Below are 14,010 nucleotides of genomic sequence, written 5' to 3'. Positions count from 1 at the left end.
CACAAAAATACATAAAGGACTTTTACTCTGGTCCCCTACTTATTGCAAAATATTTTTTTGAGCCAAATGACTGATACCGAGTTCATATTGACTAATAGCTATTGCACATAAAAAAAAAAATCTCTTTTTCTCTCTCTAGGAATGTTTCAAAGGCAGCTGGGTGTCTCACAAGTTGCTGCACAAAAAAGCAAGTAAGTATGAGTTGTTGCTGTTTGTAATGCAATTTCTTAATTAACGGACTTTTCCGAATATACTTGCATTTGTTTTTTTTTTCATCAGAGGACGACAAGAACCAAAATGCAACTAAGAACTGTGTGGAGAAAGACATCAGCACCGACCCATGGCCCGGCTACCGTTACACGGGAAAACTTCGTCCTCACTACCCACTTGTACGTTTCCTTATATCAAAATGTCTGAGAAAGAAGCAACGACAAACTAAAGAAAAATGATTATGCTAAACACTGAATGTCGTTATGTAGTCTGACATGTTTTCTCCTTGGCCCCTCATGTAGACACCTTTGCGGCCTGTACCCAGTGACATCCAAAGACCCGACTATGCAGATCATCCCAGAGGTAACGAAGCTTCCGTTCAAAGGAAATATCTTTTAGGATGTTGAGCAACTGAAACCAATGTTGTGACTTCACCTGTTTTAAAGGCATTAGAGAATTATTCATTCATTCATTTTCTACTGTTTATCCTCACGAGTGTTGCTGGAGCCTATCCCAGCTGTCTTCGGGCGAGAGGCAGGGTTCCCCCCCCCCGGGCTGGTGGCCAACCAATCACAGGGCACATATAGACAAACAACCATTCACACTCACATTCATACCTATGGACAATTTGGAGTCGGGAATTAACCTAGCATGTTTTTGGAATGTGGGAGGAAACCGGAGTACCCCTAGAAAACCCACGCATGCATGGGGAGAACATGCAAACTCCACACAGAGATGGCTGAGGGTGGAATTGAACTCGGGTCTCCTAGCTGCGAGGCCTGCACACTAATCATTGAGCCCGGTTGTAAATATTCATTCATTCATTTTGTATCGCTTATCCTCACGAGGGTCGCGGGGGTTGCTGGAGTTTATCCCAGCTGTCTTCGGGCGAGAGGGCACATATAGACAAACAACCATTCACACTCACATTCATACCGATGGACAATTTGGAGTCGCTAATTAACCTAGCATGTTTTTTGGAATGTGGGAGGAAACCGGAGTACCCGGAGAAAACCCACACATGCACAGGGAGAACATGCAAACTCCACAAAGAGATGGCCGAGAGCGGGATTGAACTCGGGTCTCCTAGCTGTAAGGCTTGCGAGCTAACCACTCGTCCGCCGTGCAGCCCATATTTGCATATTAACAATAATTCATGGTTCCATTTATCACAGTGAGTCTTCCAGGTCCTGATGCAGCAAAACAGTCCCAGACCATCACACTACCACCACCATATTTTACTGTTGGAATAATGTTCATTCGTTTTTTACCGCTTATCCTCACGAGGGTCGTCACCAGCTGTCTTCTTTGGGCGAGAGGCGGGGTACACCCTGGACTGGTGGCCAGCCAATCACAGGGCACATATAGACAAACAACCATTCACACTCACATTCATACCTATGGACAATTTGGAGTCGCTAATTAACCTAGCATGTTTTTTTTGGAATGTGGGAGAAAAACGGAGTACCCGGAGAAATCAAGTACAAATCAAACTCGGGTTTCCTAGCTCTGTGGCCTCCATGCTAACCACTCGTGCACCGTGCAGCCTGGTTTAATTTAGCAGGAGCTTATTGTGCTCTTATCATGTCACAAATGACGCCCGATGAAGTTCTTAGTAACGGTTGCCTTTGTGTACATAAAAAAAAATGTAGTGTTGCATCACTTGTTAATTGTGTATATGTGGCGGCCTGCTACAAATACATTTGGACCGCCACATATTTGGCGCTACATGTTGACCCATGCTCATTCAAACCCCGTAGAACAGATGGCGTTGACGGCAAAGACGTAGCAGGTGGGCTCAGTGGTGCCGACTTAGCGTCTTTGTTTCTATATTTAGGGACTTTTACACTCTAAGTTGTCTGTTTCAAAAAAAAAGTGACTCACGCAAATCTCGTGACCTTCTCGGATCTTACTGGACCCTTTTGGAGACTGTAACATGAAAGCATGTATCATTCTTCTCAACAAGCAGCAGGTTCTAGTGTGGTCAAAAATTCCATAGACAATTATGCAAATCATACAATGCCGTAATCTCGTCCTCACTTCCCTCGCAATCCACCGCCACTCAGATCCTACAGCCCCGTGGGGAAACTGCTTTTGATCTCGCAAGATCAAAACATGAGATTTTTCCTTCATTCATTCATTTTCTAACGCTTATCCTCACGAGGGTCGCGGGGCCGGGGGTTGCTGGAGCCTATTAACCTAGTCGCCAATTAACCTAGCATTTTTAGTTTTTGGAATGTGGGAGGAAACCGGAGTACCCGGAGAACATGCAACCTCCACACAGAGATGGCCGAGGGTGGAATTGAACTCCGGTCTCCTAGCTGTGAGGTCTGCGCGCTAACCACTCGACCGCCGTGCAGCCACACGTTGAACTGTCAAAGAGAAAATACTATACTCCAACATAACCTTGGATTAATGTTTGAATTAAAGCAGATTATCATGGTGATTAACATGATTAATTAATTAACCGTGATTTATGATTTTTAAAAAAAATGATTTGACAGCCTTATGTTCATGTTGTATGGACTTTCCAACTTTGTGGAAAATATCCGTGTATACGATGCATCATACATTGCCATTCAGACAAAATATTTTTAAATATGACTTTTGGCCTATACAGCTTTTAGCTAATTATATATATATTTATATATATTTATATATATATTTATATATATATATATATATATATATATATATGTATATATATATTTATATATTATATAAATATCATATTTATAAATATAATAATATTTATAAATATAATAAAATAAAAATAAATATAAATAAAATACTAAAATAAAAAATATAAATAAAATATAAAAAATAAAAAATATAAAAAATAAAATAAATATAATAAAGCTAAGTTGAATTATTTAGGCTGTTCATTTCCTCAACAACCGTCATTGCTTGTCTTACCCATGCATGTAAGCAGTCTTATTATTCCCTGGGCAAGTTGTTCAATGTGTTACCACGGCAACCTCTGCATCCCTGTCATCTGCCGTCATAGATCTTTACTCTGGTAGGTAGCCATGGTTACGTCTTTTCATTCTCATGTGAAGCTTTTTTTTAGGAACGGTGCACCGCATCTTCAACCCGGTGCGTCTTACGATGACACCGATATTGAACTGAAGTCAAATTGTGTCGTGTACTACTAATAAATGTGTGTTGCTTTTACAATTGAAATTATGCTTAAAAAAATATCAAGCATACTTGGCTGGAGCTGCCCTCCGAACGTAAATCAGGTTTAATTGATTATTGCACACTCAGTGTGGACACTCGGGGGTCAAAAAGAGGCTGGATGTGACTTGTACAAAATCACTGTTGCCAAGCAACTGTTGACGTTCACCCAGCAATCACCTTGTTGACTTCATAAATTATAGATCAGTGATTAGCAGGTTCCGGCGCGTTGACCAAACAAGACGCTGGTGTACCACCGTCAACAAGGTTTGCCTGTTGAATCACCAAAATGCTCTCATAAATGTGCTGAGGTTTGGTTTTTAAACCGTTCTTCTTTGGGTGCATTCACACTTGGTCCGCTTAAAACGAGCTGCAGTCAGTTTGTTCTGCTTTAGTATGGTTGGTTTTGGTAAGTGTGAACCCACTCTGGTCAACCCAGGAACACAGAGATTGGTCCAAGTAGACTGACTCCTCACCGCCAAATCACTAGTGGGGTGTCGGTCATGAACGAACGGGTCAAAAGAACTAGTTTTTTTTGTAAACGGAATGAACAAGGTCACCGCCCCTAAAATACCCGTTCAGTCCGTTCAGTTGTAAATAGTTTTTTTGATTGACTGGGGAGTCAGTTCAGCGTTTCTTTTGCAGGGCGGGACTATCTTATCCTATCGTAAGGCCCCTAAAATACCCGTTCAGTTCGTTCGGTTGCAAATGTTGTTTTTTTTGATTGGTTGGGGAGTCAGTTCACCGTTCCTTTTTGCAGGGCGGGACTATCTACGTGCTTGCCTGTCTCATCCTATCGTCACGCCTCGCTCTGTGGGTGGGTGCGTGGGGTTAGCTGACTGAAAGACCAAGACCGAGAGATTTCCAGTCAGAAAGACCTGGTCAATCTCTCGGTCTTTCAGTCTTGGACGAGTATTGCCTGTCTTATCCTATCGTCGCGCCTCGCTTTGTGGGTGGGTGAGGTAAGCTGACTGAAAGACCGAGACCGAGAGATTGACCGACATTGTCGGTGACCTTGTTCATTCCGTTCACAAAAAAGAACTAGTTCCTTTGACCCGTTCGTTCATGACCGACACGCCACTAGTCATCACGTGTTGTTGCGCTGTTGAGTCGGAACGAACATGAACATGAGTGAACGGACTTACTCGACACGGCTGACTGGGTCTATGCACAGGGGGAGCTCACAGGCTAACGATCAATTGACCAAACAGATTGAACGGATCTTTTTACAGAATGAACCGGAATGATCCGGTTCACTAAAATGAACGGTTTTGCCCACAATTTTGCCTAAATCACCATAAATTCATTCATTTGTTCGTTTTCTACCGCTTATCCTCACAAGGGTGGTCCTCGCGGGGATGCTGGAGCCTATCCCAGCTGTCTTCGGGCAAGAGGCGGGGTACACCCTGGACTGGTGGCCAGCCAATCACAGGGCACATATAGACAAACAACCATTCACACTCACATTCATACCTATGGACAATTTGGAGTCGCCAGACCTCGTTCATTCCGTTCACAAGAAAAGAACTAGTTCCTTTGACCCGTTCGTTCATGACCGACACACCACTAGTCATCACGTGTTGTTGACTTACTCGACACGGCTGACCGGTTCTATGCACAGGAGGCGATCACAGGCTAACGACTAATTGATCGAAATGAACGGATCTTTTTTACTGAAATGAACGGTTTGGCTCACCACTACAAATCACCGTAAATCAGGGGTCTCAAACACGCGGGCCGTGGGCCACATGTGGCCCGCAGGACACTACTTTGAGGCCCCCCGACTTTGATATGAAAGTTTAATGTTAGTGCGGCCCGCGCAAGTGGATGCTGTATGGTATCATGTACCCAGAAAAAAATATTGAGTTTGATTAATGTTATAGGTTAAATAACTGTTAATAGTTCTCCTCCCTATCCGTGTGGAAGTGGTAAGTTTTTGGCTATTTGAGTTTAAAGGAAATAACTTGAAGGCAACCGTTTAGGTCGCTAGCTCTCTAGTTTGCGAGTTAGCATGTGTCTCAAGACCCTGCAGTTGCGCAATATGTTGTAAATAAAAAGAGTATAAATGTGACTATAGTCGTGTTTTGTCATGTCTACAGGGCTCTAATAATGCTTTGTTCATTTTAATCTGAAAAAAAATCATTTGTCTACCCACCAACTATATGTGGTTTCTTAAGTTTTTATTATTATTATTATATTTATTTATTTATCTATTACTGATTGATTGATTTTCTTTATTCCTGACGCGGCCCAGTCTCACCCAGACCCGAGCTCCAGTGGCCCCCAAGTAAATTGAGTTTGACACCCCTGCTGTAAATGATATCATCAAATGCAAGATATGGTTGGCAAAACTAAACACGAAAACAATGAAATAATCATGAATGGTAAACCCAGAAGCATAAATACAGCAAACGCACCATGCCTTGACTGTCAGCTGAGTGACGTGGCCGACAGCAGCTCCTGTGAGAACGTTCACCGCATGTGTTCTCTCCTTGTTTAAAAAAAAAAAAACAACTGAAGTGTCTTCTATATTCACCTGTGACTGAGAGTTTTTCTAAACACAATGTCACTGGACTGGAGTGTCTTACCGCTACACGGAAGTTCCCGTTGTCCATCAATATCATGTGGATGATTTGCGGTTATCTTCCCCCCCCCAGGGATGTCTGAATCCGAGCAGTTTCTGAAAGGAACATCGCAAATCAAGATCCTCTCTCCCGACGACATCGAAAGCATGAGAGTGGTGTGCAAGGTAACATGAAATCCTCTTTTGTATGACAAGCCCATCATTTATTATTTACCGGGATTGTCCGTTGCAGCTGGCGAGGGAAGTCCTTGACATTGCGGCTCTCATGGTGAAACCGGGTGTTACGACAGAAGAAATTGACCACGCGGTACATCTGGTATGGACACACATGGGGGAAAAAGATCTTTTACATGATAAATTTAGCCAGTATCCATCGTTAAATACCCGTTTGTGTGCTCAGGCTTGCACAGCAAGGAACTGCTACCCTTCTCCTCTAAACTATTACAACTTTCCCAAATCCTGCTGCACGTCTGTCAATGAAGTTATCTGCCATGGAATCCCGGATAGGAGACCTCTACAAGATGGAGATATCCTTAATGGTATGCAACATATGGTATTAATAATTCCAGTTTTCAAGCTCGGCTTCTCATCGGCACGATTGCTAGCTATGACTCCTGTTAGCTGAAACGTACCGTATTTGTTTGTTGAGTATACCAGTGGTGTCCGAAATGTTGCCAAGGTTCCATTTGACAAGACGAAAATTGTGTAATTGTGTCTAATTCTATAAGAGTCCACTGAGCCAATTCGCGCCAATGCAATTTGGTGTGGCGCCTAGTGTCACCGATAAGGTGCGCATTGGCTCAAACTGCCTCCCAACTGGCTCGTGGTGGCCCGTAACGGGGGCAAAAATTTAGTTTTGCGGCAAGAAACTTTCATTCATTTTCTACCGCTTTTTCCTCACGAGGGTCGTGGGGGTGCTGGAGCCCATCCCAGCCGCCTTTGGGCGAGAGGCGGGGTACACCCTGGACTGGTCGCCAGCCAATCACAGGGCACATATAGACAAACAACCATTCACACTCACATTCATACCTATGGACAATTTGGAGTCGCTAATTAACCTAGCATGTTTTTGGAATGTGGGAGGAAACCGGAGTACCCGGAGAAAACCCACGCGTGCACGGGGACAACATGCAAACTCCACACAGAGATGGCCGAGGGTGGGAATTGAACCCTAGTCTCCTAGCTGTGAGGTCTGCGCGCTAACCACTAGACCGCCGTGCCGCCCGCAAGAAAATTTCAAAATGTTTAAAATTTTCATCCACCAAGTGGAACCAAATGTCACAAACAATGCGCCTATTGGAATCCACTGGAATGTAATGGAGCGAGCCAAGTTGCGGCAATGATGCTCGGAGTCCACTGGGCCGGTGCCAGTTGGCGCCAAAGATTATGTGATTGCCGCGTAGTGGCTCGCTGTGGTGCGGAATCGATGTTGCCGTTATTCGACGGACTGGTGGCCAGCCAATCCCAGGGCACATATACATAGACAAACAACCATTCACACTCACATTCATACCTATGGACAATTTAGAGTCGCTAATTAACCTAGCATGTTTTTTTTTTTTGGAATGTGGGAGGAAACCGGAGTACCCGGATGGGGAGAACATGTAAACTCCACACAGAGATGGCCGGGGGTGGGATTGAACTCGGGTCAACTTGCTGTGAGGCCTGCGCGCTAACCACTCGACCACCGTGCAGCCCTAAAATGTACATTATGTCGCCGAAAAAAAACTTGTTTGGGTGGGGGGGGGCAATAGTTACTTTTACTGCTAAATAGTTACTGTTTTTTTACATTTTTTTGACAAGTAACTAGTAACTATAAGTAATTACTTTTTTAAAGTAACATGGCCAACACTTTTAAGGTATGACATCATACCTCCATTGGGTGTGTGCCATGTGGAACTCGGCACACTTCTGTATTACCGTAAACCGAAGACCACCTTTATAAGCCGTCTGGGTTGCCAGACCCGCGTGTGGATGCCAGTCCTGCACGGATAAGTCGCCCAACTTTGGGTCTCAAAATGACATCAGCAGGAAGTTTTTCCAATTTTAGTCCCTTCATCAGACACTCCCCGCCTCAGACCCCCCCGAGAGTCACCTCACGCGGCGTGATCCCGTAAGACAAATGATGTCATTAACCTTTAACAATGGGGGTTTTTCCGCTCGTCAAATTCTCTGCTGTCCATATCTCAAAACTTGACCGGGTTCGACCCGCTAACTGAAAACAGTCACTTCATAATCACAAGGGGGGGGCTTACTTGTTCTTTGTCGCGTTACACGATTTTATTGATTTTGTGACATTTCAATCCGTTTAAACATGCTCGTCTGTCTCACGCAGTGGACATCACGGTCTACCACAACGGATTCCACGGCGACCTCAATGAGACCTTCTATGTCGGAGACGTGGATGAAGGATCAAAGAAACTGGTTCACACTACATACGAATGCCTTATGCAAGCTATTGATTCCGGTAAAAGCTTTTTACTTTATTTTACTTTGTATTATTTTTCCTTTTTGATCATCCTGTAATGAATCCTTAGTTTTCATCCGATTGTATACGGTCACTTCCTGGTTTCCCTCAATGAGGAAAAACTGCAAAGTGATGGAGATGGACGTAACGCTCCCTCATTATGTATATGGGACACACAATGTAACTGCACCGCACTGAGGGTTATCCGCAAGGCATGCTGGGTAACGCCTGCTCCAGCAAGTTGAAGTTGGATTTTATACTAATCATTCGTTCATTCATTCATTCATTTTCTACCGCTTTTTCCTCACGAGTGTTGCGGGGGTGCTGGAGCCTATCCCAGCTGCCAGCCAATCACAGGGCACATTTAGACAAACAACCATTCACACTCACATTTTCTACTAATCATTCATTCATTTTCTACCGCTTTTTCCTCACGGGGGTCGCGGGGGTGCTGGAGCCTATCCCAGCTGCCAGCCAATCACAGGGCACATATAGACAAACAACCATTCACACTCACATTTTCTACTAATCATTCATTTTCTACTGCTTTTTCCTCACAAGGGTGGTAGAGGGTGCTGGAGCCTATCCCAGCTGCCAGCCAATCACAGGGCACATATAGACAAACAACCATTCACACTCACGTTTTCTACTAATCATTCATTTTCTACCGCTTTTTCCTGACGGGGGTCGCGGGGGTGCTGGAGCCTATCCCAGCTGCCAGCCAATCACAGGGCACATATAGACAAACAACCATTCACACTCACATTTTCTACTAATCATTCATTCATTCATTTTCTACCGCTTTTTCCTCACAAGGGTGGCGGGGGTGCTGGAGCCTATCCCAGCTGCCAGCCAATCACAGGGCACAAATAGACAAACAACCATTCACACTCACATTTTCTACTAATCATTCATTTTCTACCGCTTTTTCCTCACGGGGGTCGCGGGGGTGCTGGAGCCTATCCCAGCTGCCAGCCAATCACAGGGCACATATAGACAAACAACCATTCACACTCACATTTTCTACTAATCATTCATTCATTCATTTTCTACCGCTTTTTCCTCACAAGGGTGGCGGGGGTGCTGGAGCCTATCCCAGCTGCCAGCCAATCACAGGGCACAAATAGACAAACAACCATTCACACTCACATTTTCTACTAATCATTCATTTTCTACCGCTTTTTCCTCACGGGGGTCGCGGGGGTGCTGGAGCCTATCCCAGCTGCCAGCCAATCACAGGGCACATATAGACAAACAACCATTCACACTCACGTTTTCTACTAATCATTCATTCATTTTCTACCGCTTTTTCCTCACGGGGGTCGCGGGGGTGCTGGAGCCTATCCCAGCTGCCAGCCAACCACAGGGCACATATAGACAAACAACCATTCACACTCACATTTTCTACTAATCATTCATTCATTCATTCACTCATTTTCTACCGCTTTTTCCTCACAAGGGTGGCGGGGGTGCTGGAGCCTATCCCAGCTGCCAGGCAATCACAGGGCACATATAGACAAACAACCATTCACACTCACATTTTCTACTCATTCATTCATTTCTACCGCTTTTTCCTCACGAGGGTGGCAGGGGGTGCTGGAGCCTATCCCAGCTGCTAGCCAATCACAGGGCACAAATAGACAAACAACCATTCACACTCACATTTTCTACTAATCATTCATTTTCTACCGCTTTTTCCTCACGAGGGTGGCAGGGGGTGCTGGAGCCTATCCCAGCTGTCTTCGGGCGAGAGGCGGGGTACACCCCGGACTGGTCACCAGCCAATCACAGGGCACATATAGACAAACAACCATTCACACTCACATTTTCTACTAATCAAAGCCCAAATTATGCGGATTATAAGCACAAAATGGCAGTTTTTTTTTTCCACTTCTACGCTGGGATCTTTAACGTAGCTGACGTTCTCTCCCCCCCCCCCCCCCCCCCACGCAGTGAAGCCCGGCGTCCGCTACAGAGAGCTTGGTAACATCATCCAGAAGCACGCCCAGGCCAGCGGGTTCTCGGTGGTGCGGAGCTACTGCGGCCACGGCATCCACAGGCTTTTTCACACTGCGCCTAACGTGCCACATTATGCCAGTGAGTGGAGGAGAACCTGAACTGTACATCACAATGATTCATATGCATTTATATATATATATATATATATATATATTTGCTCCCCAGAAAACAAAGCCGTCGGCGTGATGAAACCGGGTCACGTGTTCACCATCGAACCAATGATTTGCGAAGGTGAGTCTCCTTGTTCTCGTTTGTTACAACATGACTTTTATTGTGAAAGATGCAGACCTGCCAACATGGATGCACTTTTCATACTTTTGAACCCTCTCCTATACGCGGAGATGCTTGTGCTACCCAGGTGGGCGTTTTGTTGCATTTTGCCGGTTTCAGTTCCAAATTCTGTACCCGAATCCTGGATTATTCTCCTGTGTCAAAAACATGATGTCTTTTGCGTATATGTATGTAGGACTCTATATAGGATGTCGTTAGCTCGGCTCATATAACTAATAACGACACAAAGCTTTGTCTTCACATCATTACTTTGTCTTTACGTCATTACTGATCAATGATTGCTGTTTCCTGGTTGACAATTGGCCTGTTATTTGTGTGGAAGTGGTTAATTTTTGGCTGCTTATTTTTTTTACATTTAGAATAAATAAATTGGATGCTAACAATTTGGCTTGATATATTGCTATGTTTAAAGCAGCAGGCGTCTCATTCACTTATTACGGTCAAGTTTGGAAACAGTTACCGTATTTTTTGGACTATAAGTCGCTCCGGAGTATAAGTCGCACAAGGCCAAAAATGCATAATTAGGTAGGAAAAAAAAACATACATAAGTTGCACTGGAGTATAAGTCCCACAAGGCCAAAAATGCAGAATTGGGTAGAAAAAAACATACATAAGTCGCACAAGGCCAAAAATGCGTAATTAGGTAGAAAAAAACATACATAAGTCGCACAAGGCCAAAAATGCGTAATTAGGTAGAAAAAAACATACATAAGTCGCACTGGAGTATAAGTCGCACAAGACCAAAAATGCATAATTAGGTAGAAAAAAAACATACATAAGTCGCACTGGAGTATAAGTCACACAAAACCAAAAATGCAGAATTGGGTAGAAAAAAACATACATAAGTCGCAAAGGGCCAAAAATGCATTATTAGGTAGAAAAAACATACATAAGTCGCAGTGGAGTATAAGTCGCACAAGGCCAAAAATGCATAATTAGGTAGAAAAAAAACATACATAAGTCGCACTGGAGTATAAGTCACACAAAACCAAAAATGCAGAATTGGGTAGAAAAAAACATACATAAGTCGCACAAGGCCAAAAATGCGTAATTAGGTAGAAAAAAACATACCTAAGTCGCACTGGAGTATAAGTCGCATAAAGCCAAAAATGCAGAATTGGGTAGAAAAAAAACATACATAAGTCGCACTGGAGTATAAGTCGCACAAGCCTAAAAATGCATAATTAGGTAGAAAAAAACATAAATAAGTCACACTGGAGCATAAGTCGCACAAGGCCAAAAATGCAGAATTGGGTAGAAAAAATATACATAAGTCGCACAAGGCCAAAAATGCAGAATTGGGTAGAAAAAATATACATAAGTCGCACAAGGCCAAAAATGCATAATTAGGTCGAAAAAAAACATACATAAGTGGCACTGGAGTATAAGTTGCACCAGTCCAAAAATGCATAATTAGGTCGAAAAAAAGACATACATAAGTCACACTGGAGTATAAGTCGCACAAGGCCAAAAATGCGTAATTACGTAGAAAGAAAACATATATAAGTTGCACAAGACCAAAAATGTGTAATTAGGTAGAAAAAAACATACCTAAGTCGCACAAGACCAAAAATGCATAATTAGGTAGAAAAAAACATACATAAGTCACACTGGAGTATAAGTCGCACAAGGCCAAAAATGCGTAATTACGTAGAAAGAAAACATACATAAGTCGCACACGGCCAAAAATGCATAATTAGGTAGAAAAAAAACATACATAAGTCGCACTGGAGTATAAGTGTCATTTTTTGCGGGTAATTTATTTTCCAAACTACTTGACCAAAACAGACATTACGTCATCTTGGAAGGCAAGTTCTAACATGAATAAAAGAATAGAGAACAGGCTGAATAGGTGTAAGATATGCTAACACAATGCTAATTCAGCTACACTAAACATAAACATGAACACAAAAGGTGTCCAGTGTTTATGGAACATAAACACTTTTTTCATTTATAAGTCGCTCTGGAGTATAAGTCGCAGGAACGGCCAACCTATGAAAAAAAGTGTGACTTATAGTCCGGAAAATACGGTAACGTATCATTGATCCATTCCAGCAGTTCAATACCGTGCTAATATAATGTGGATAAAGTCTGAACACGTTGGCCTTGTTTGTTTTCGTGAGCCCCCATCACCCTGCTGAACTAGCGTGTCTGACCCAGAGTCGTTTTTTTTTTTCACTCACCGTCTCAGGTGGCTGGCAGGATGACACGTGGCCCGACGGCTGGACGGCGGTGACCAGAGACGGGAAGCGCTCAGCCCAGTTTGAACACACGCTGCTGGTGACGGACACGGGCTGCGAGATCCTCACCCGCCGCCTGGAGGACAACGGTCAGGCTCATTTTCTGAGCCAGGTGTAAGGCCGCTACTGGACCACGAGGAGGACTGGATTTGGCAGTCGGTGACATCGGTGACATCCAGCACGTCTGTCTGGTACGGCACCGTCAAGACAAAGATACCGTGTGTGTGTCACTGTGGCTCTTGTCTCAATTAAATATCAGTCCTCAAATTCGATGGAAGTACTTGAATGTGTCAAATGTGCATTGGTCTAATAGTGGAAAACTGTTTTTTTTTCTCTGAAGTAAATATTAAAATATTTCTAAAACAACTACGTGAAGTACGCAGGCTCGACGTGAATGATTCACTTCATGCAGGAAATGTTCCTCTAATGGTCAACAGGTGGCGCCTGATACTCAATTCCTTTTGAAGGATGTACACAAATTATTTACATCTTAGAGAAATATGCATTTTTGCAATTTATTTTGTTGATAAGCGGACACTTTGAAGTGAAGGAAATAACATATAATTCAAAACGGTGTCATTCATTGTGTGGCAGTTTCCATACAAAATATTAGGCTATAGAACATTTCATTCATTTTTTTATATAAATTCATAAAAAAAAACAGTAATAACATTTTAATTGCAACTTCAACTTGAGTTCTTCATGAAAAATGACAAAATATCTAATTTTCACAGATCACAGGCTAACAAACCAATTGACCGAAATGAACTGATCTTTTTACAGAACGAACCGGAATGATCCGGTTCACTGAAATGAACGGTTGTACCCACCAATAATTAAACAAAATAAAAAAAAAACATAAAACAAAAAAAAAAACTGTAAAATTCAATTTTGTAATTTGATGTTGTCTGATGTTTAAAGTGCTCCTGAAAAAGGGACATGAGAACATACAGCTGATAGTATAACACTTTTACAGATAACATTTATTAAATTAAACTAAAAAAAATAAAAAAATTAATATA

General features: G+C 43.0%; 1 protein-coding gene across 1 annotated transcript in view; it reads left to right on the top strand.

Annotated features, from left to right (window-relative positions):
* Positions 1 to 14,010, top strand: part of metap1 (methionyl aminopeptidase 1) — a 15,919-nt gene extending 1,909 nt beyond the window's left edge. Inside the window, exons 2-11 of the mRNA XM_078796309.1 lie at positions 140 to 191; positions 280 to 389; positions 513 to 573; positions 6,045 to 6,136; positions 6,204 to 6,287; positions 6,372 to 6,510; positions 8,307 to 8,438; positions 10,392 to 10,535; positions 10,623 to 10,688; positions 12,940 to 14,010. Of these exons, the coding sequence (XP_078652435.1) occupies positions 140 to 191; positions 280 to 389; positions 513 to 573; positions 6,045 to 6,136; positions 6,204 to 6,287; positions 6,372 to 6,510; positions 8,307 to 8,438; positions 10,392 to 10,535; positions 10,623 to 10,688; positions 12,940 to 13,106 (1,047 nt within the window). The 3' untranslated portion in view covers positions 13,107 to 14,010. The remainder of the gene's footprint in view (positions 1 to 139; positions 192 to 279; positions 390 to 512; positions 574 to 6,044; positions 6,137 to 6,203; positions 6,288 to 6,371; positions 6,511 to 8,306; positions 8,439 to 10,391; positions 10,536 to 10,622; positions 10,689 to 12,939) is intronic.

Source organism: Doryrhamphus excisus, linkage group LG14, assembly GCF_037039965.1.
Source record: "Doryrhamphus excisus strain RoL-2023G ecotype Guam linkage group LG14, RoL_Dexc_Guam_v1.1, whole genome shotgun sequence".
NCBI lineage: Eukaryota > Metazoa > Chordata > Actinopteri > Syngnathiformes > Syngnathidae > Doryrhamphus > Doryrhamphus excisus.
The sequence above is the reverse complement of the archived record's forward strand: the minus strand, read 5'-3'. Positions and strand labels throughout refer to the sequence as shown.